The sequence below is a fragment of the Phasianus colchicus genome, chromosome 1, assembly GCF_987193195.1.
Source record: "Phasianus colchicus chromosome 1, bPhaCol1.hap1.1, whole genome shotgun sequence".
Classification (NCBI taxonomy): Eukaryota; Metazoa; Chordata; class Aves; order Galliformes; family Phasianidae; genus Phasianus; species Phasianus colchicus.
Genome location: NC_143436.1, coordinates 21,575,907 through 21,600,170, shown reverse-complemented (window position 1 = coordinate 21,600,170; position 24,264 = coordinate 21,575,907). Strand labels below are relative to the sequence as shown.

At 40.5% G+C, this 24,264-nt stretch overlaps 1 protein-coding gene across 4 annotated transcripts in view; it reads right to left on the bottom strand.

Annotated features, from left to right (window-relative positions):
- ZNF800 (zinc finger protein 800) overlaps window positions 1–24,264 on the bottom strand; it is a 49,248-nt gene that overhangs the window by 1,672 nt on the left and 23,312 nt on the right. For 2 of the 4 annotated variants that reach the window (XR_016464886.1, XR_016464889.1), the window contains exons 6-8: window positions 22,331–22,374; window positions 11,588–11,642; window positions 10,558–10,685 (exon numbers count right to left, since the gene is read on the bottom strand). Coding sequence is in view for 2 of the 4 variants with exons in the window: in XM_031615011.2 (XP_031470871.2) it covers window positions 22,356–22,374 (19 nt within the window). In the remaining 2 variants the exon portion in view is untranslated. Of the gene's footprint in view, window positions 1–9,001; window positions 9,258–10,557; window positions 10,686–11,587; window positions 11,643–22,330; window positions 22,375–24,264 lie in introns of those variants that run through there. The other 2 variants (XM_090136793.1, XM_031615011.2) reach the window with 2 other exon arrangements.

The window sequence follows — 24,264 nt, the reverse complement described above, 5'->3', positions numbered from 1 at the left end:
AGGTAGTAAAACCACTTGAATAATCACTGTTAGGCAAAGGCACGCTGATTAATAGCTACCAAGGAATATGGAGCCACAAAGCCAGTGATTTCCACTTAAGTGATGGTGGGTTCTGGGTTCTGAGTTGTAAGATGTGTTGAAATATGGGTATCAAAATTTATCAAGAACATATAATCCCTAAAGAAAGAACTTTTGTCTTGTGTGCATTTCTCTAAGGCTAATATTTCCGCACTATATATGTTACATGGTGAAAAAATGAAAGGGGGAGAAAATGCATTTCATGGTATTAACTATGACAAAAAGCATTATCTGGAGGCCAAAGAAAGTGAGCATTCATCTGTAAAATATAAAATACCTTTGGAAGGCCCCAGTTGTGACTTATTTCACATAAACTTTTCAGCAGCAAACGATGGATGTCAAGGCTTCAACCATAAGAAGGAAGATAGCTATTCTGTACGATAGGTAGCACTCTTACTTTCAGAATCAGAATATTTTTAGTGTCTTAATTTCCAAACGTGTCTCACAAGGTCCACTATGCTGGAAGATTGAGCATTTGGAAACCATCCCTCTGCTGGAAGGAGTGGCACAAGAGTCTCATCCTGTGGGTGGGGTTTTGGGTCCGTGTTGAGCAGGAAGCAAGAACCAGCTGCTCTGCATGGTAAGGGTGTATAGCAGGATGGGATGGTGCTCTTGACAAGAGATGCACTGCCACAGCAGCCGAACGACAGGACAGAGCAGGTCTGGTGGCAGGAACCAGGACAAGTTCACAGTCGTGAGGCAAGTCTGAGGTCAAGCTGGAGGATGAGGATCTTTATCAGAGCTACGTGGAAAATCACACCGTTGCAGCAGCTGAGGAGAGGGCAAAGAGTGCCAGGGCTTAAGAAAGTTCCCAAGAGACGATGGGGATGCCATAACAAGGTTTCCTACAGCTTTCTCACAAATATTTCTTCTCAGCAGCCTGACCCCATGCCACATGGTTGCACCACATTCCTCACCAACTGCCTCAAGCAAAGGCAGCCAAACCCACTGGAGAGAGCAGGAGATGGCCCTGACATTCATACTAGTCTAAATCTGCACCATATTCTCCTTGTCACCCTTTTCTGCTCAGGATGGCAGTGACAGATCTGTCCTGAACACTGTCATAAAACTCAATCAACTTTCTTGAGGTACAGCAGTGTGATTGAAATATGAAAGGGGTCCATCCAGAAGCCAGAGTTGGTGGACCCATAGCAAATTTAAGTGAAAGATACAGTATATTTATAATCAAATACCATGTTTCCAAACTAGCAGTGGATGATGAGCCTGCGAAATCCTCTCCCACACAAGTTAGAACACTGAAGTCAGCAGAGACAGTCGTGAAGCAACGTAATATTTGCTAAAGAGAAGAGAGACTCAGTCCTAATTAACTAAAAATTACAACACCCACAGAGGGAGTTATGCATTGTTATACTTTTATAATGGGGACAGTCTCCACTAGCATGTCCTCTAGGATAATGACTGTGTGGTTTTATGTCTATATCTAATAAAGTGCCTATATAGATACTAAGTTCTGCAGCTTCTAAAAACTTAGTCTTTCATTTTGTCCTTCACTAATGGAAAAAATGAAACCATGTTTAAGGGTGCCTTTCATTCTAGACTACTTAAACTGATAGATAGCTATATTTAGTGATCACTTCACCAGTCTTTGAAATGCTGACATCTTTGAGGCGAGGTACAAAAAGGGTTTATAAATCAGGAAGTAAAGCCACATTACCTTTTCAAAGTGTGAGCCATAACTTTCCCTCTTACTTGATAGCAGATGAACACAGCTATTTTACACAAAAACAAATCTTTGCATTTCTGTACCCTTCCAAAGAAATTATTTGCAGAAATATCATTTGCCAAACAACAAGTAGAGCTGATCATGCTCTGCCTTGTTCCGCTTTGTAGACTGTTGGCAAAATCTTCTGAGGTTAGCAGTGCATGGAAATAGCTAATCCTCAGGTCTGGTGTTGCCATTATTTTGGGGGACAGCAGAATTCATCAGAAGACTGTTTTCTAAACTAAGTGCATGAAATGACCTGCATACTCCCTAGATGAAAAACGTACTCAAGGTTCAATATAAGGTAAACTCGATTCTCCTTTTAATACTGTGTGTTAGGAAGAAAGAAAACAAACCATTAATCCATCGTCTAGAGTTCAAGGCACTGCACTGCAAAGCCAAACATTTCTTTTCATGGCTTATTGCAGAAGCAATAGAACTGCACAAGTAGGAATCATCACAACCACGAACAAAGACTCACCTGAGGTAATCAAATACTTTGCTTAAATGTGATTGCATTTTTAAACATCATGAGACCCACTGTTAAATCCTGTTGCATAGGAAGAACTTTTTGAAAAGGTTCTGAGAATTCCCCTAAAACCACAGTGCCCATATAGGCTGCCAATGTACGGCCAACTTCACATTCAGCCTGTGGTCATTCTCTGAGAAACTCAAAGGAATGATGTTAAGTACATTGCAGTGTCACCTGATGTTCCCAGACCTGTAACCTCACAGTAAGCATGTGAATGCGTCCTAATAACTATTGTACCTGAAGCTATTCTTTAGAAAAATGTAAATATATTGTAAGGTTCTTATTTAGAAGACGTTAAACATTGAGGTGAATTTTCTTAGAGGGGCAACATACACAGGTCCTCAGAGCAAGTTCTCAGACATTTAAAGTGTAAACTCCTGTATTTTAAATATTCTTCTAGGCTCTCTGTGTAAATGCAAAATATGGAAATGGAAAGAAAGAGCTACTTTCCAGGCAGTGAGTCATCTGATATTACCATAGATGTCTAAATAGAACATCTAAATCACGCCTGAGAAGTGTGTTTTTCTCTCTACAGACTATAAAAAGAGTCTAGACAACTGGCTCAGATGTAAATGTCTGCATTGTAGATGATCAGAGTGAGGTGAGGTATATCCACCTCTGGAGCATGGGAAGAAGCAGATGGTAAAGACAGCAATAAAGACAACAGGTCAGGTTCCAGTACTGGGAACACACATCACCAGTTTGTCACCAGCTTAGTTCTCATTATATCTGTTCCGCTGGCAGGTCATACTCCAGTAGTGATGACTCTGTTCCTCTCCCATTTCTTTCCTCCCAGTAAGTGTCTGACAAATATTAAAAGTTGTCTTAAAAAGCAGACCAACTGCGTGCCAAGTATTCCTAAGTGAAAAGGCCTCAGAAAAAAAAAACTTTGTATTTATTAAAAGGTATGTACCTAGATAGAAATACTTTTGCAAAATATTCCTAACAAAATAAAATAATAATTGAAATGAAGTTAAGCAGTAATTTCAATTAATTGCATATGTAAATAGGAATGGTCGTGGTTGTTTTTTTTCCTGCTCAACTTTCACATGAATGAGGTATAACTGAGCTGAAGCTCAAGATATGCATATGATGACTTTTTACATCCATATGGCATTCTGTGGGGGAGTTCACATTAACATTTCTGCTTGGATCATAAGCACACATTTGAAGTAAACCTCCCAGTTGTCCCCACTTACTATATGCTTTGGTTAATGTAGAAGAGCAGACTTCGACTCGTGGACTGGATTCCTCTCTAGAGGAAATCAACCTAGAATTTGCACTCTAGGAACGTACATAAAGTGCTACAACTGCTAACAGACCAAACTAAAGCTAGTCTGAAGTGACTCTCCGTATCAAATATAGTGTGGCCATCAGCTTCTCAGCAACTGAAGTTTGTTTCTATAGACCTGAACTGCTTTTAAAGATAGGCATAGCCAGTACTGGATTGAGATTACAGTCTTGAAAACGGTCCCCCTAAGAGCCAGAGCTGTAGGACCAGACTGAAGTTCTAAGATAGATCTTGTAACTAATTAAATGCTAGGATGGTCCGTGGAATGTTTCACCAGGAAGTTTCACACCTTCTTGAATGGTTACTAAATTCACCTAAGCTCTAAGTGATGTACATGATTCTATCTTGTGCATGTGAAGTGAAGACTTCTGTCTTCACATGTGTAAAGTGAGCTGTTTTAACACAATGGGAATCAGAAAATGTATGTGCAATTACATTTGCTGTGAGTTCTGTGCTACTGAAATAATAGAGAGCTCCCTTTCAGTGTTACTGGGAAAAAGATTAGAGTACAACAATGCAACGTTCATCCAGCATCCTGCTCTGCATCTGCAGCTCAGGAATTACCTTCATTTATCAATTGTAAGGTGATCTTAATAAATCTGTTCATTACTTAAGCTCTCCTTAAAGCACAGAACAATCAATGACTATTTTAATCAAGAAAGACCAATTGCAATGTATTCTTATGATAGTAGCATTTTCTTGTCTTATAAAAAAATCACCTCAGATATCTAAAAGCCACTTTGTCATGTTGTTGGTATTAAGGTTAACGATTCTTTCCTTCTTGTGCTTCGTTGCTTAACTATCATCTAAAGATTGGTAATCACTAATGGTAGAATTAAGTGAGTGTTGTACCAGACGGTTAATGAGTAGGGACAGATCTGCAGCAGAAACATTTACAGTTCTGAACTGCCACCTCATTGCTCTTCTTGTAGGGCAGCTCTGGACAGGCAATAGGCTTAGAGCTGTTTGATGTGAATTATAACTATTACAAGCACTATGTTAGATGCCAAAATACTTATCCCTACATTTTCACCCTACAACTTGTATTGAGCCAGGAGTCTAAGATGTGTATAGGTGGCATTTTCATTAGCATGGTCACAAAGATGCTGCGAGGAGGACGTATGTTCATACGCAGAAAATGTAGTGAGAGAAGGCTCAGTGATTTGTCCCTGCCTTAAGCATCCTATTGCCTAGTGGGTCCAAGGAGAGTTCTAATGGATTGATGCAATGTGCTGAAGTAATTAATATTCACATTCCTGTTATAGCAATCATTAAATTGTAAAATCAACATAAAATTTATTGCTTAATGTTTCTAACTGTTTCCTTCAAGAATACCTCGTGTTTCTCCTCTATATTAGTTCCTCAGTAGTAGCCAGAATTCTGGAGCCGATAAAAGACCTGTGCACATGCTGTTTGAACAGGGTTATGTACAAAGGAACAAAAAGGCTTTGAACTCATACTAAATCCTTTCCCTCAATAGAATTATTACCCAGTTTTCATAAAATAAGATATTCCATTGGAAATATATTATCTCTAGATTTCGATCACAGGGGACAATGTAGTTGAAAAAGTCTATAGGATAACACTTCTTCAGGGAATAACATACAAATAAGACAAGGCAGTGAAACAAACAGTATAACTGAATGAAATCAAATTAAAATGAGTAATTTAGGATCAGATAAAATTTTTTCTCCCTCACTTTTTAAAATTTGACTTCCTACATGCTAGTTTGTCATGGGAGTTGCTGCTGGGGAGGGGGCTGTAATTTTAATTCAACATTTAAAAAATAAAAAATCAATGGAAATAATCTGACAGTGGATGGCAACAGATATGCAAAAGGAGAAAGTCGTGAGATTCAACCCTTATTGCAAGCTATTAATTTGCTACAAAAGAAGCTGATGCAGACGTTCTCCTTTGGAATCATTGCTACATATGACTGAAACCTAGCATCAAGAGGCTGCCCTAATCACAAGCATGCTCCAGGATGGGTTTTGATGCATATGTCTACACAAGTATTCTTTCTTGAATGAGGAGTGCTATTTTGAGGCAAATCTCTCTTCCATCCCTATTTACAGCACTTTAGATTGTGACTCTAAGCTGCCTCACACCAACAAACAGGACAAGATCACACACAGGGATGAAGCCAAAATGCAAGCTGTTATCCAGTCTCACCAGGCTCCCAGACTCCAGAGGTTCTGGGTGGATGTGGTGCCATCAGTGCCCACCCTATGGATGTGTGCCGCAGATGGTACATGACCTGCTCTGCATGTTTTATCAACCTCTCTCTTATGCAGTGCTTTCTGCCTCAGATCAAAAAAATATCCATTGGGCCACAGAGTGTTCAAGCATGAGCCCAGATCAATGCTGACAGGAGGGATATTTAGCACTTTTTGCAGCTCAGGGGGCTGCAGCAAAATTGCCCAAGTTCCCTGCTGCCCAGGATATTATCACTTCAGCAGACTAGTTGAAGAAATGCTCTGTAAGCATTGAGAAAAAAATCAAGTTTTTCCAGTTCAGGACAGGATATACATTTTATCCAGAAAAAAAAAAAAAAAAGACTGTGTGGTGAGCTGTCCAGACATCTCTTTTTATTATTTTTGATTCACAGAAAAAAAATATATATTAAAAAATAAAGTTTGTAATCTTTTTCAAAGAGGAGGAAAATAGAAAAGAAGGAAAAAAAAAAAAAAAAAAAAAAAGGAATGTTTCAAAATGGTAGCATTTTTCCACAAAAAAGTGTTGGGGGGGAGGGAGTGGGAGGAGAAGGATCAAGTTTCTGCCAGCTCTGTCAGAAACTCATTTTGTATAGATAGATCCCTATAAGCACTATTGCTAACTGCTGGATGAGAGCCCATAGAAGCAATGGCTGCGAGTCAATAGCCCATTTCCTTTTGCCACTTCTATTTCCTAACAGGAAAAAATCGTAGTAAACACCAAATGACAGTTTACAAAAGCACCAGTTTGTTGATCATCAGAAAGAAACATTGTTAACCATATTATTTCAGTGGCATATCAACAGATTTATAAAGTCAAGGACTTTAAAATTACCTCTCTGCAGTTGCACTGTATGCTGATATAACTGTAAACTGTGCTCACTAAGGTTTGGAAGCTGTACTCCTAGAAAATTAACATTACTAAATAAAGGCTATGCTACATATTTATTTTAAAATGAAAAAGAATTGGATTAAAGTAGCAAAGTAAAGTATCATTATTACTTATTAGTTTTTAAACCTTAACACCGAACTGTGTTTTAAATATCAAGCACATGAGCCAAAGTAACATCCAGTAACCAAGCACAAGCAGAGTGAACTTGCCTTTGTTGATGGAGCAATGCTGGTTTTCCAGTGCCTTGCCAGTATGTGCTAGTAAATGGAATCTGTGGTTTTCAGGCTGAGCTTTGCAGGTGAGGAGCACGCAATGTGTATTTACCTCTAAGCCAAGGGTTGTGTTGTACATCATCATCTGTGACATCTTCTGGGGACTGACAGTGGTCACCCAGGGCGTTTGCAGGCCAAGACTGACGTGCCTTGCTGGCACAGCCATTTAACAGCTCATTTAGACATAGAATAGTAACACTACACTTCATTTCGTAGGTAAATTGACTTCTAGACATGGTCTGTCCATTGATCACAGAGGCATCTCAGGGACTAACAGAGGGAAACTAGCTTTAGGCACCTATAGCCGCATCTTAAGGAACCAAACTGCTGACAAAAAAGATAACAAAATCAAACGTTTTTCCTACTGTTTCAGATGAAGATTCCCTTGTGGGAGGGTCCAGAGGGCTTTGCCCTTCCCCAGTAACCTTCAGTATCCCTCCCCAGTGCAAACAGCTCATATGCTCCTACTCTGAGTCACCGTTCTTCAGCAAAACCTTGACCTCAAACTGGGGATTCTGGAGAGGGGAGGACAGCCCTGCCCCACAGCACTCTTTGCCCCCAGGACAGCATGGACATGCTGTTCCCCCCAGTGTAGTGAGCAAGGTAACGCAGTCATGGCTGCCACCAGGGCTGCCTCTGCCAAAGTAGGCCATGTTTCTCCCTTCAGCTGCAAGATGAAAATCACAAAATCAGACTGGCTTGTGTTGGAAGGGACCTCAAGGATCAGGGCAGCCAGCCACTAGGTCATGTACCATACCAGGCTGCCCAGGCCCCCATCCAAACTGGCTTTGAATACCTCCAGGGATGGGGCATGCACAGTCTCTCCGGGCAGCCTGTTCCAGCACCTCACCACTTCCTCAGTAAAAAAACTTCCCCCTGACATCTAATCTAAATCTCCCTTTCTTTAGTTTAAAACCATCCACCCCACCTCCCCCCCCCCCTTGTCCTATCACTATCTACCAGTGTAAAAAATTGATTTCCCTCATGTTTATAAGCTCCCTTTAGATATTGGAAGGCTGCAAAGAGATATTCCTGCAGCCTCCTCTTTTCCAGGCTGACCCCATGTCAGCACAAGCGCTTTTTGTGAAAGTCTCCAGCTAAATCCTGCCTCTCTGCCTAATCTAGACCTATGTCAGCATGGATATTTTTGTAGTCACACTGCCAAACTAGAGGAGCTCTGCAGCTCCCACTTGTCCTGCAGAGATGAAATACAAGCACAGGACTTAAATGGGAACAAGATTTTACCCTGAATCAGCACAGGTGTTTTCTTTCTTTCTGCAGTCTCATGGGGGCCATGAAAACCTCTCTCTCTTTGTATGACACCTTCCAGAGAGGAATCTGAAATTGAAGCAAGCTGGTACTCACGTTCAACTTGTCACGATTATCTGGAAAACTTCCAGTGTTTGCCTGCACATGTGGAATTCCAGAAGGGGAGCAATTTGGATGCAGGTTTCTCAGTGCAATACGGCTATCTCTCATGAACGAGCTATTGTATAAACAGGATTTTAATGCTTAGTGCTCCTAATTGCAGCCTTGCATAGGGCTGCTCAGCTAGCACACCGCGTCAGCATTCCGAAATGCTTCTGCTTCCAAGCTGTGATATTTAATGTTGTCACATCAACCATGAAGAGTTTAATTGAATGAAAGGAAATGAAGATTAAAACATATACACAGTTACTAAAATAAAATGTAATTTGATCTGGTATCTGCCAGTTAAAAATACACTTTTACAATTAAATTTAGAATCTCTAGAGAAGCCAATTGGGTTAATCTGAATAATTTTTAAAGCTTTTCCTCAGTGGAGTCAATTTTATTTGTGAGATTAAATGAACAGCTAATAGGGACCTTTTTTTTCTTCATGCATTTGATGCTTAAGAACTTTCTTACCAACCACCCATCAAAATACCTCTGTCTTCAGTGAGTATTTAGAGTACATGTAACATATTTAAAAACTTAAAATAAGCCCTAGGTTATTAAATTAGCATCCATTAATATCCTTGCTGTGAGAAATGGCTCTGCTAAAAGAGCCTGTTTTAATCTGCTGGTACTGCTTGTTTGTGCAATGATTACAGCATTTCGCCAATGTTTTTAGAATTTAAAAATAGTTCACTCCTCAGCAGCTGCTGGTGGCATACCTGGCACTAACAGCACTACTACAGCATTATGCATGTACTCCATATTGCAGTGCCTGCGTGTGCTCCGTGTGACACATCTCCTCTCCAGCATAAAGAAACATGAAATCAACATGATATAAAACTGTGAAGAGAAGAGAGAGAAAAAGAAAGCCCTTGTATGTAGACAGAGTCCTTGCAAAATGACCCTTGGATACTTCCTCAGGGCAGAAACAGTTAATGCTCCTGTTAAGCATGAAACAAAGCCTCATTTATGTTTTCCAGATAGTGGTTTACCTAGGATTTAACTGATCTGTAATATCAGGTGAATGAAAAATTGATCCATTTTGATACAACCTGATTCTTCTGACACATTTCCTACTTCCAGTTGTTGGTAGACCTACCTATAACTCAGACAGGTTCAGTTCTGCAGCTACAATTCAATCAAAAGTCATGTCAGAGCTCAGGGCTACATTAGCTGAAATTAGGAATGCTGGTCATTCCTTACCTTTGGAGTCATATTTGTCTTCTGGGTCTCAGCTTTCCACTGAAGACAAATTTTCAAGGTTTTTATAACAACTAGAGAAAAAACGTGGTGTTTGCTTTGCTTTTACGGAAACTTAGTGCTCCCTGTTATTTGTCCAGGTCTTTACAAATGGTTATATATTTCATAAGACACATGACCACAATCACAAGAATTGGCAGCATAGACATTTACCCATCAAAATTACAGCGTGAAGAATTGCAAAGACATTTATGAGATCATCAGACCTACAGAGCTGTTAAAATATTTTTCTTATTCACTTGGAGTTGGGTTCAGTAAAGGATTTAAGGGCTGTAGTGCCTAATTTTAAGACTGGCTTTCATACTGAAATCCAGATCCAGACACCTGATCTCCCCCCAAAACTCAAGATAGGCCACTCGGCAGGATAAACTAAACACTCTGCACAGAGATGAGAACCCAGGTCTCATCATTCCACTTTCAACAGTTCCACAACCAAGTCCTCAGGAGGATGCTGAGCCTTACTCACTTCTGCATCTCACAGGAGGCCCACCCTGCCCACTGACTGCCATGCTCTGCTGTGAGAGCAGCAGCCTGAATTCCTTCAGGGTGAGGATATCCCACCCATGCTTCTGCCTGCTGGATGAGTGCTCCTCCCACATGATTAGAATATTAGAATCATAGAATCACAGAAAATCCCAATTTGGAAGGAACTCACAAGGATGACTGAGTCCAACTCCTGGCTCCACACAGACCACCCAAAAACCAAACCCTGTGTCTGTGAGCACTATCCAAATGCTTCTTGAACTCAGCAGCATTGTGCCACGATGACTAGCCTGGGCAGCCCCTTCCAGTGCCTGAACCATCCTCTGGTGAAGAACCTTTTCCTAATCCCCAACATGAATTATTAGGCATGAGATATTCATTAGAAATGCCTTAATGTTTAATTAACACTTGGAAGGGACCCTGCTTTAGCAGTGCATGAGGCAAGCAGGATTTTGCTTGGATTTTTCCAGTTTCAGAATCACTGAAGCTGGGGCAGCAAGCTGAATAGAAGAGCTTCAAAGGTATCTAGAAAGGAAAGCAGTCAGTTAGGGATGTTTGGATTAAAAGTACTGAGACCTCAGCTCTACTGGTCTTTAGCACCATTGGTCATGTCTGGGGCATGCCCCCAGTGAGGGGCAGCTGGGAGACATGATAGAAGTTGCATGGGAGACCTCTACTTTTCTGGAGTGGAAGCAGAAGGCCAGCAGATACCCTGTAGCCTCATAAATGGAACTGGATGCCTACATTTTAACAACTAAAACAAGCATATATGATGACTAAATCCCATATTTGGCATGAAAATCTTAGGCCTTGCTTCTAGCCTCTAGTACATTGAGAGAAAGATACCACCAGGAGCAATAAATACTAACTAGCAAGAGGTGAAAACCATCTGAAAATGTGAGATCCCCTGTATATTTTATTACACTAATAAAATGTTATGGTAAACAGTCCATGCCAAAGCATAGAACTGGTTCTTCAGCTGCATATTGTAAAATTGGTGGGAAGTGAGAATTACAGGGAAGTAGATTCAGCTGCCTCTAGTTTCCACTCTCTTTTTAAAAGTCAAACAGATCATATAATAGGTTACAGTTGTCTGGACAGAAATACATTCACAGGTCTTTCTGAGAAAAATAACTCTTTCTAGAGTGAATGCCCAACTGAGCAGATTTACAGGCAAAAAGAAAGCAGGCACAGCTTTGGGATCAAACACTTAGCCCAGCAGGCTGCTTGTTTTGGACACACGATGAAGAAGGCTTTTGCCAGTTGCTGTTCAGCTTGGCAAAGCCCATGGCAAGCATAGTTAGAGTGAACATGCTCTCAAACCAGATGACATCCGTGGTTCCAGAGCAGACATAAAATAGGCAGATGAGGGCTAGAGTACAATACAACCAGCTTAGATATTGTGCGACAGCAGCAGCTTTACATACCACTGCTTTCAATGTGTCCAGCCAAAACCAGTGCCATAAGGATCTCAGATTTCTCCTGCAGACAAACAGCAGCGGGAGTGAAGTCAGAGATGACATCATATCAGGCTGAGTAGTCAGAAAACTTTCTTTTTCCTCTTTTTTTTTTTTTTATTTTCCAGACACAAAAGCTGATCTTGGACACAGCTGCTAGACAAGACTCACAGAGAAGTCAAACTCAGTTATAAAACAGATAGCAAGACATTAATTTTTCTGCAACTGAGAAATGTGAGCAAGAAGAATATCAGCATGCTGGTATGAAATCAATAGGAACTGGGGCAGCCGACCAATCTTAAGCTTTTTTTCTATTGTCTTCAAAGGGATTTGCTTTTTTAAAATTATTTATTCGCATGTACTTCAGGAACACTGGATTATTAAAAATCTAACCATGTAAATTCTGAGCATTTTGAAGCTAACAGTTTAGCAACATTTGGTTCATAGATAGCACTGAACTTTAATCTGGTTAATCAAAAATTTTGCCATGTGCAGTAAATAACATTGACAGAATAAATAGGACCCAACTCAGAAAATTATGTCTCTAAATGGATTCATAATACTTAACAGATTTTCTTGTTTGGATTATTATTAAGACATGAGTTCCTCACGCCAGAGGAGATTAAGAAGCCAGTAGTGTATGATTCACAAAAACAGCAAGAAAAATTGAAAATCATTATGCATTTCTACTGCATGCTGACCTGGTGTGGTAATTGACTGGCTTTTACATGTTAACCCATTGACTCCAATACAAGTCAGTTGAGCCTAAGATGGCATCAGCTAGCTGATGTTTTCTTAGTGTTGTCTTCTCATCAGTCTGTTCTCAAATTGCACTTAACAGTGATTATACTTTATTATTTTTATACACTGTTTATACTTTAGGTTACCACCACAAGGTCCTTCTTACAGTAGGTCAAAGCTGCTGTAATTCAAGCACCTTCAAAGTCAAGGAAAGTCATCCCTGCTGTCTGTATGCCTTTTCATGACGGACAATCCTTGGAATCTTTTGTTAGGTTCTCCAAGCACTTGCAAACATTATGTGGCTACAGGTTCTGCCTCTTTTACTATGAGGGAGAGTCATGGGCTGTAACTCACATGCAAGAACAAAGCAAAGAGGTAGGTGCACAATTTGTAAATAATATTTTCAGCTCAGGTATTTGATATATTCAAGGCAGGCATAGATGCCATCTTTTCAGATATGGAAATAGTAAGTTTGTTATCTGAAAGCAAGTTACACAAAATCCAATGGAAAGCGTGGCAGAAGTCATCCTGGACATGGGACAGATCTCATCTCTCAGCCTGGGGCCACGCTCAGGGACCTAAAACACTCTGCCTTCCTCATGCTGCTTTATCCTTCTATCTGGCTGATGGAGTGTTGTCATTACCATGAGAGATGACTTGATGTACGGTCTTGCCAACACCATTTTTAAAAAGTTCAAGGCATTACAGGCTAATCTCTTTCTCCAAATTGCAGTCAATCAAGTATGCAGTTTTCACATCCCCTGGAAAGTTTCACATGAAACACATTTCCCTGCTGTGTAAAACCAAGTGTAATACAGCTACTTCTCAAATGTCTCCTCAGCATCTGGCAATGGGACCTGAATGAATAGTTCATAAAGCTTCAGCATTCCCTGTGAATTAAAAGAGCTTTGTCCTTGAGCTTCTTCGACAAACAAGAAAGTCTGGGAGAAGACAGACATTGATTTTTAAGAAATATTGTTATAATGTGGAAAGAAGAAAGAACTGCAAAAAGCTAATTAGATATTAAGATGGTTAAAAAGGATGAGCTAAAGGGATGAACTGATATCAATCGCATACAATGTGATGGAAGGCTGATAGGGATGCCATTTGCTGCAAATAAAAGTATGGTAGCATAATTAATGCCATTCAGTAAGAATTTTGGGGAACAGATTGTGTCACACAAATATCATTAGTGGAGGAGATTAGAAGTTTGGACGATAAAAGTAATTATACTGACATAACAGGTTTTGACAAGGTATTTTACATCGTGCTGTGGGACTTTCTGCTTAAAAATAACATTTGTACAAAAAGGAGTGTAGCATTATAAGAAAAATAAGATGAACAAGCTTTGTAAGACTATCTAGTTCATCATCGAGTTGCAAATGCTTAAATATGAAATGGATTTCAAATGGAAATTGGATTTAAACATTTTCAAAAAGGAATGTTTTAAACAGTATCACATAAAGTTTCTATTCTTGGATGAAAACTATAAAATACCTTTGTTATTGGACTGAACACAAAAGAATTGCTGCTGCTGAAGAACAAACTCAGGCAGCATGCTAAATGATCACAATGGATCAGCTCAACACAGTCTGTGGCACTAGAAGCATTTCTTTCATTTGAACAAAAAAAGTAGGTCAAACATTCAGATATAGAGGAGCCCTATCCCGTAATTCAATGATTTTAAGAAGAACTCTAGTTTAAGGGAAATGGCACATTAAATAAGCTCATAACATGACTTTGTGATTACCAGGATGATCATATGTGTAAACAAAAATGAATCTGCTAGAAGCAGGGAGACTGTGTACCACCCAACTGAGAAGAGCTATCTGGGATATTTTTTTCCTGACATATTTTTCATCAGAAAATTTCACATACTCACAGGGAGGTGGAATTTAAATATAAAGTAGAAGAAGGTTATGATAAAAAGAAGTGGGAGAAGGTTATGATTTCCACACCGCCTCTATTTTTAAATATGTTTCAATATATGTTTTGTTTTTAAATTTAGCGTCCTCACCTCTTGGGTAACATCATATTAAAAATAAAAAAATGGAAATTATTAAAAGCCAAACTAATGAAATATTGATCACGTTTGCTGTAAGACTACTTTTGAGCCTACAGCTGCAGAAACAGTTAAGATCTCTTTTTGCTTTGATTCTGGAGAGGGAGTCTCTGATATCCTCAATTTTCTTTCATATACAAATGTTGCAACCTGAGCTCAATGTCAATATCTGAAAAATATAAGAAGCCAGGACACGTTATAAACAAGCTGCAGGAAGGATCTGGAGTTGGATTTCTTTAAAACACAGTTTGAAGACTGGGTCTTGAGTGTTTCCATAACTCACTAACCTTAAAACGCAGAAGACCTAATATGAGAACCAAAAGCCAAAAGAATTCCAATTAGAAACTAAGTGAACACCATTATTTCCCATTACAATGGTAAAAGTTAGGAGTACCATAAATCATTCATTATTTTGAGTCAATTTAATTGGAGTCATTCATTATTTGGGATCACATTTGTGGTCTCATTATTTGAGATTCTTTGCTACAGAGAATGCTTGTCGCTCTGTTACAAATGTAGGATCGTCTCTGAGTGAAGGTCCTGCAGCTCCTGCTGTGAGGAGATCATTCTGGGCAACCTTCCCTAGGTGGCCCTGCTTGAGCAGTGGGTCGGACCCTGCCAACATCAACCATTCTGTGATTCTGTGATCACAGCTCCTGGTTTTAAGCCTGAGAATATGGGAAGGAACTAAAACAGCAATCAGATGCTGCTCAGTTCAAGCAGCTGCCTGCCATAAGCAACATACATTTGTAAGAACAAGCACTGCTTGCCAGTAATCTGATGGGGTAGAATGAGGCCAAGAAGGAAAAAACCCTCAAAAGTAGGAGGCCAGCTCTGCAGCGCAATGCACTCTACAGATGAAATGACCTGCTCAGGCAAGACAAGATGCTCTAAAACAAGTGCAGCCAGACAGTTACAGGTACAGCACTGTAGGAAAAGCACTTCTTATGTCTCCAATCTTTCTATGAAAGAGATAAAAAGGAAAAAAAAAATAATGTTCATAAATAAAATGAGAGGGGGAATTCTCTGAACAAGACCCAGTGGTCAAAAAAATTCCAGCCAACAACCCAGCACTATCTCTAGGGGAGCTGCACAAGAGTTAAAAACTGATGCTGGAGAAGTAAAAGGAAAAGAGAAGCAGTGCATGCTCCTACAGCACACTGAGCATTAGACAACCCGAGACAGAATCCTTCCCGTGCGGATCACCAGCACCGTGCTCTGCCTCAGCCTCCTTCCTTGTTCCCTTGTCAGACCATCTACGTGCAATTGCAAATTCATCAGACAGAACAGTAAGTCCATAGCAGTAATGCTTTTGTCTGGTGGTTTCAAATGAAGAAATACATTTCCACACATTGCTAATCTCTGTATAATGCTTATTTCAGACAACAAATCTACTAATACCAAAACTATTACAAAAACAGAAGTAATTGTGAAGCTGTACAAGAGTATAAGAAACGTTTCTTAATTCCAGCCCCCCAAAAAACCCAACCATATTCTTACACAATAAATCAGTCATAATTAGATGTTTGCATTAGTGTCAGAAAAGCAATCATCTTCCAGATCTGTTCAAAATTTGGTAAATACAGATAAGCTCCATCTATCCACCTTTCCCTGTCCTTAGACTGCAAGCTCTCAGACGAGGAACTGACTTTTTCTGAATATTTGGAAAGTGTTCAGCAAACTGTGGGCACTATCATAAATAAATAATAATGCTGTAGTCACTGGGGACATTTAAGTAAAACTACACTCTGCTTTAACTATTAAGCTCCTTGTCCAAGATCCCAGATGAGCAATGATGTTCAGAATCCTGGATTTAATTTATCTTGTTTCATTAGAAGTTTCCTTCCAGCAAAATAAAAAAGCAGCTCCACATGGCGAGCTCACAGACCCTTTCCCAATGCACCTGCTGATGCTCGAAACAAGCTCACTCTTTCTCAAATGCTGTGTGATAGATTCTGTTTTATTTGCTGCTTCCAAGTTGCTGTTATTTTCTTTTTACAATACGGTGACAGCCAGATCTTAAGAAAGAAGAACATGAACCTTCTTTTGGGTGCTGTTCATTGTGCTTAAGGGATGCTTAAGTTAACAGATGATGTAAAGAGAAGGCAGCAAGGAGCCAGCCTGCACTCAGGGAGGAAACTGAGAACTTCCCAGGGAAGAGGAGAGCAAGCAGACCACTGAGATGCCCAAAACAAGGAATGGTATCACCGAGCCCTTATTGATCTCTTTTTTCACTCCCTTTTTATTTTGTTTAAGATATTTTAAGTTCACTCTATTTGAAAACTTAATTTCAAATAGAAAATCACAGAATAGCTCAAGTTGGAAGGGACCTCAAGGGACATGAAAGTCCAACCCCCCTGCCACAGGCAGGGCCACCAACCTCCCCATTTAATACTAGACCAGGTTGCCCAGGGCTCCACCCAGTCTGGCCTTGAACACCTCCAGGAACGGGACATCCACAACCTCTCTGGGCAGCCTGTTCCAGCACCTCACCACTCTCTCTGTAAATAACTTCCCCCTGACATCCAACCTAAATCTTTCCTCCATTCCCTCCTTCCTTGGATTTATTCAAATAAAGCTTACTTTGTTTGAGGTTACCAAAAAGAAAAAAAAAACAAAAAACAAACAAAAAAAAAACCTTAATCTTTTGAGAGTACTTAATACAGGATGGAAATCCACCTGAAAACTTTGTGTGACCCATCACACACTGCAGGGACAGTGAGAGGCCTGCCTCCAGCACCGCCCCTGAAGCAGGAGCAAGGATGGAGACTTTCACATGGGAAGGCTACACCGCTGTCAGAAGTGGAGCAGTAAGTGTGAAAGGAGGAATGGAGCGGAAAAATGGGAGATATTTTGAATCATACCTCCTCACCTCCCCACACACCAAATGTCCCTCCTGCCGGGAGGACAGGTGCAAAAGAGAACAAACAAAAGGGAATGAAGAGGAAAAGCAGGGGAGTATTCAAGGAGAACAGCAAAAAATGAAATGAAGGATGAAGGAAAGCTGGGAATGACAAGACTGATGGCAGCAAAAGCAGAACAGAAGAGCATTTGAACAATACAAGTAGGTCTTTCCCTCTCAGCATGCTCCCAATTATCCCAAAACAAGCAAATTATCTCCTTACTTTTAAGAGTGAGGAGATAGCTACCGCTCAGATAAGATGATGCGAGATAGTCTTAGAAAGGTGACAAAGGTCGAAGAAAAATGTTCTGGAACCATGGGGAATGGTGTGAAATAACAGATCATGCACCGAAACAAGTAGCTTTCCTTTCCAAGTTTTATCTTCAAAAAAAGAAAAAAACAAAAAGTCCTTCTTAATAATTAACACCTGGAAAGAGATGTGTTTTTGCATCTCCCCATGAAGAACAGTTAGAAAGGGGTAGCACTATAAGATAGACAGACAAACTTTTTAACTATATTGATGAAAAACTGGAAAGTTAAAGCAAAATAAAAAAAAATAAAAATAAAAATAAAAATAAAAAAAAAACAGAACATCCTTTTTTAGCCACAAACCTCACCTTCATTTTAGTTTGCTGGACCTACTGCTGAATGAGATACAGTTTATCTCAGCAGAGATATTATAGTTGTAGGGCAGGGGTGCTCAAACACCACCATCATTCCTTCATTTTCTTCCAGCGTCTCAGTCAGTTTGGCCTTTGCAAGCAGACCTGAACAATATGCAGCAGCAAAACTTCCTTTCCTCAGGGGGGAAGAATAAAGGCTGAGGTCTACATTTGAAAGTACTGGTTCTACCTATGACTAATACTTTTTCAACTTTTGCATCCTTCCAGACAGTATGATTGCTCATATTTTTATTACCCCAAATCAAAAATATAGAATTAATTAAGGACATAAAGCAAGGAACAAGCCAAAATGACAATCCTGTGGCCAGTAAATTCTCGGACTGGGAGCAGAGGTGTGCATCTATTCCATATGTGAGTAACCACAAGAATGGACAGAGATGTGTCACACAGGGTTCTCCAGGGGTCTGTCCTGGCTGCAACACAGTTCAGGATTTACTTCATGATTCAGGTACTGTATATTAAGTTTACAGATGGCAAGAACCTAGGAGGAAACAAAAGTATTGGAAAAGACCAAAATATTCTCACCAAAATGGAAATAAGTGGGAGAAGAACAAATAGGGACAAACTGAAGATATTATAAAAGCTAATGACACAAATGATTATCAGTGCCCCTACTCAGCACTGGTGAGGCCATACCTAGAGCACTGTGTCCAGCTGAGGGCCGAGGGGATCAAGGAACTGGAGCATCTCTCCTATGAGGAGAGGCTGAGAGAGCTGGTACTTCTCAGCCTGCAAAAAAGGAGGCTCAGAGGGATATCTATAAATACCTGAACTGCTCTGAAAACAATCAGGCTCTTTTTAACAGTGCCCAGTGCAAGAGCAAGAAGCAATGAGCACAAATTTGAACACCAAGAAGCATTTCTTTACTGTGCTGAGGATGGAGAACTGGCACACTCCTTAAGGACCTCTCAGCATTTGATGAGTCCTGAGAAGGCCCTGTTGTGTCTTTTTCCCTCCTGTTTGCTGACAGAGGGAGCCCCGGTGCTGTACAATCAATGCCTGGCTTTCAAAGGGGTCTCACATGGAGCTGCAGGCAGCCAAGTCTGTCCATGGCGTTGCAGGACCTGCCTGACAGGTGTGATGTGCTCAGAGCTGTGGGTCACATCTGCATTCCTCTGTCAAAATGGACTGCAAAGGAGAGCTGGTGTCTCCTGTAAGAGTAGAGGAGTTGTGAATGGTCACGGGAGGGCTTCTGACCACAGTGTACTGTAATGCTGTGTGTTGTAGGACCCTGGGGCCTCCTTGAGATGTACCAAATTTCTTCATGAGATCTTCCCTCCCCTTTTCTCCCCCTTCCCAAGCCATTTCCACCACAGTGGATGCTTCAGAGAGAAGTCAACTTTGATGCTGATAGAAGTAAGCAAGTTAATATACGTTGCAATTTTCCCTAGGGCAAAAGGTCAGGCTGTATTAACGCCTACATATCCAGTAGAGAGCAACAGGAGAGCCAGTGCATCAACACTGGCATGGGTTGTCCAGATGCTGTGAAGTCTCCTCCATGGAGATCTTCAGAAACTGCCAACAGTTAGGCCTGGGCATCCTGCTCGGGGTGTCCCTGCTGGAGCAGTGGTTAGAGAGGTGGACCCAGAGGTCTCTTTCAATCCTAAGCACTTTGTGATTTAGTGATGAATACATAGGAGGAAAAAAGTGGTTAGAAATCAGTTCTGTAGAAAAGGACCTGGAACTATACAAGAAAAGGAACCAAACATAAGTCAACATCACACTACCACAGGACAGGTTCCTTTAGGTACCAGCAGGATTCCGGATGCACCCAAGAGGCAGAACATAGCATGCAAAGCATGTGATATAACTCTTGTGCTCTGTACTATGGGTTGCAGTTTTGATACTGCTTTGTTCTCAAAATATAATAGTAAATATATAAAGTGGGTCAACTGAAAGGAATCCAGAAGAGAGCTACAAAAACAATGCTGAGAAACATGACTCTAGAAGAAAGATGGAGTAGTAAGTTTTTTAATCTAAAGAACATAAGACCAAGGCATGACATAATAACAGCCCTCAAGCACATAAAATGCTGCTGTGAGGAGGGATTGAATGGGTAGTTCTTCATGTCCATCCAGGAGGGGGAGAAAGAAACAGCCTTTAATTTTAACAGCAAGGATTACATCTGAAGCCAGGAGAATATTCTGTTGGCAAGAACAATGAAACGTGGAAATAGATTGCCTGAAGAAGAGGTCAGACAAACTTTCACTGAGAAAGATATGAGATATAACTGACCCCTCTTTGGAGTGAGTAAAGATGAAGTCCAAATGCCCCTTTCAGCCCTATCAATCTCAGTTTGCCTATAAATTTTAAAAAAAAAGAAAAGAAAAAAGAAAAAAAGAGACAGAGAATATCTTATACCTTACAGAAGCAATCTCCTCCCTGTGAGTAGCCAGCCTCTGTCCCTGCTTTGATAACTATGCCTTGCTGTGTCCTCACTTATCTGCCCTATTCAGATCAGCACATAGGTTTTACTTGCTCCAGAGCTGCTACCTGAACTCTGCAATTTCCTGTGCGTATGCCAAGGCTATTTCTGCTTCCTCCAAGCAATACTCCATGGAGGATACAAAAACCTTTATGGATGATTAATAGCTAGCTTTCAAGTCTTAATGATTTGGCTTAGAAACGACATCTTATAGATCAGTCAGCTAATCTAGATCTTGGCCAGCTTCTCGTCTGCTCTTTCCAACAGACAAAGTGACTATTCAGCTCAACATCTTTCATTCTTTCAATCATTCTTCTCCATTATTAACCACCTCTTCAGACACCTATTACTGAGCTGCACCACTTTGTTCAACAGACCATCACCACTGCGTCCCCCAAGGATACGCAGATAAACCTTAAACACAGATCAAAAGAAAATGTCATAGAGACACAGAAGCAATTCAGGAATTAGTCCAATTTTCCAGTTTTATGCATTTGATTTTCTAATTTTCAGCTCTGCAATGATGAGACTGCATTATAGCTAAGGGAGAAAACACCGCTTTACAACACATTGGTTAATGCATACAGTTTCAAACAGCAGAAGCTCTTTCCTTCTGTTATTGGAAGAAAGATGAATAATAATGTTAAGATTAGTTACAGCCAGTATGTGGTAGATGGACTGCTGCCATATGGTGTTTATGTAAATTAAATGACAAAATAAGGAGCTAGCATTTATAAGCAACGTTTGCACAGTACAGATATCCAGTCTGCATGTGCAATACCTACTAGCCTTTACTAATTAGAAAAGATGACATCAAAAAACACTTTTATCCGAGGCACCTTAACTCTTGTTGTAATGAAAATGCAGTCCTCTTATTTGCTTAATGTCCAAAGAACACTGAATTCAGTCTCCACTTTTGTTTGATATACAAAGTAGTCTTGTTCTGTAATTAATTTAAATGTCTATTTTCAGCTGCCTAAACAATCTTGTAATAATAAGTGGCTGTGTTGCCTGTCTAGAAGGGCGTCTGTCCATATCTTGTGGATGGCTTAGATGACAAAACATAGGGCAAACATGACCTCTGTCTGGAGGTCATTAAAGCCACCTACATCTTTTCCTTGATTAGATCAGAATTTAGGACCACTTCTAGGAGTCCTGATGCTCCGTGTACTTGTGACTTAAACATAAAATGAGGGCTTCAGATAGGTAGGCAAAATGCTCCCCCACACCACCACTGCTCAGTAAACTTTAAATATATTCAAGATGCAGCAATTCAAAGTCCATATGTAGCTATCATGCAGCAAAGTCTAGACATACTTACTATATATAATTTTTTTTTTCAATTTTGTATTATTTACCAAGAGGAAAAAATAATTGACACAGAAATCAGAAAAACAGTTTCTTCTACAGCTGGGCCTCTGGACTAAAAAGTATTTCACCTGCTATGGAAAATGAAACTTGAAATTAATTATGGCATATGACAGCTCCATGAATCCTTGACTTACAAAACAGATTAGATTCAGGACTCCTACCATCCCACCACACAAAACCAGGAAATTTTTTCTCTAAACATATGCACAAAGGCTAATTAACACAAAATCTTTTTCCTCACTGAAAAAGAGGTCTTCAGGCTTTATTAGAAGAACAGGAAAGCAATTAACTAAAGATTAAAGGTGCGCCATCTGCATGAAGCATGATAGAAATTGCCTAAAGGAGCAGGAGACAGGTAACAGAGAACATAACAAAAGAGAGGGTGGGGGAGAGAGAGCAAGAACAAACAACAGGAGGTTAATATTAAAATCAAGAGAAGATCTTTCTCAGTAGCTTGCTGGATGTCAGCCATGGAGGGGACAGGTCTGACGTACACACAAGCTTTGTTAGTGTATTCAAGTCAGATTACCTGATCATAATGGTCCTTTCCAGGCTCATAAATCTAAATGACACCTGTATGGAGACAAAAGTGAATACTAAGCACAAAATCAAGGAAAGTTGTAAACCTACGTTGAACTAAAAAACTTAAAACATTATTATGATAGCACATGCAATACATAAAAATCATAGCTGTTTCTTGACATCTCTATCCAAACATTTACTCCTCTGCCAGTTTTCACAAAAAAAGTAATATAATTCACAGGCAGCATCTTTCAGAAAACTACAGGACTATGCCAAAATGGCTTTGACCCTTCTGCCATAGGATAGCATGGGGTTAACGTACAGTCAAAGAATAACCTCAATTGGATGGAATCCACAGCGATCATTGAGTCCAACTCCAGCTCCACACAGGACCACCCAAAATCAAACCCTGTGTCTGAGAGTGCTGTCCAAATAATCTTTGAATTCCAGCAGCTTGGGGCTGTGCCTACTGCCCTGGGCAGCCTGATCCAGGGCCTGACCACACTCTGGTGAAGGACCTTTGCCTAACACCCAACCTGACTCCCCTGACACAGCTACATGCCTTTATGATCTGCTCTGCAGATCTCTAGCACCAGAACAATGCCTGAAAGCCATAGACATTGCATACACCTCTCTGTATGGATCTGATGTAGATATTTTGCAGTACAACTCAACGGGGGAGGAAATCTCTATGTAGTTGTTAATACAGCCTGACCTTTTGCCCTAGGGAAAATTGCAACGTATATTAACTTGCTTACTTCTATCAGCATCAAAGTTGACTTCTCTCTGAAGCATCCACTGTGGTGGAAATGGCTTGGGAAGGGGGAGAAAAGGGGAGGGAAGATCTCATGAAGAAATTTGGTACATCTCAAGGAGGCCCCAGGGTCCTACAACACACAGCATTACAGTACATTGTGGTCAGAAGCCCTCCCATGACCATTCACATCTCCTCTACTCTTACAGGAGACAACAGCCCTCCTTTACAGTCCATTGACAGAGGAATGCAGGTGTGACCCACAGCTCTGAGCACATCACACCTGTCAGGCAGGTCCTGCAACGCCATGGACAGACTTGGCTGCCCGCAGCTCCACGTGAGACCCCTTTGAAAGCCAGGCATTGATTGTACAGCACTGGGGCTCCCTCTGTCAGCAAACAGGAGGGAAAATGACAGAACAGGGCCTTCTCAGGACTCATCAAATGCTGAGAGGCCCTTAAGGAGTGTCTAGTCCCATAGATGAGCTGGCAATGAAACCACGAGAGTGAATCTGGCAGATGGAGCATCCTGGTAATTCATTTCCTCTGCAGATAAAAATATGCTGCATGTTGGATGAACAGCTTCTCTCTAATGCCTGTAACTGGTCATTGCCGATAGGATCAGAAAGACGAGAAAAAGCTCATTCCCTTAAAGAGATGAACTCCTTTCTTTTGAGACAAAAACTGAAGATTTTAACAGAACACAGCATCTTCACTAAAAATTACAGGGCACCATTTATCTATAAGTGTTGAACTTTATCTGTTTTCAGCTAGAACAGAAAGATCTGCAAAATTCAAGTGAACAATGAAGAAAGAAAAGCAGAAACTTCATGCTGGAGCTGATAACATTTCACTAACACAAGAGTAACACACAGAATTCTGTAGGAAAATAATAATCTGTTCTACTATCGGTGCATTCCCAAAACACTCTACTATGCTGTCAGATATTTGATTACATCATCTGGTTGTGAGTATATGTAGAAACTGCAACAGCTGTATAAGGACACCATGGAGCAGATACAAGGAACAATCCTCCAAGTGATGCTCTTTAAGCCCAGAGCTTGCCCTTCACTCTACAGAGCTAAAGCTTCACCTACTTCTGAATCAGCTACTTGTAAATGTTTGAAGGAGGAAGAAGGCTGACCTGGGTGGGAGTGCTGTTCTGCAATTAAGAGATGAGCAGAAGGA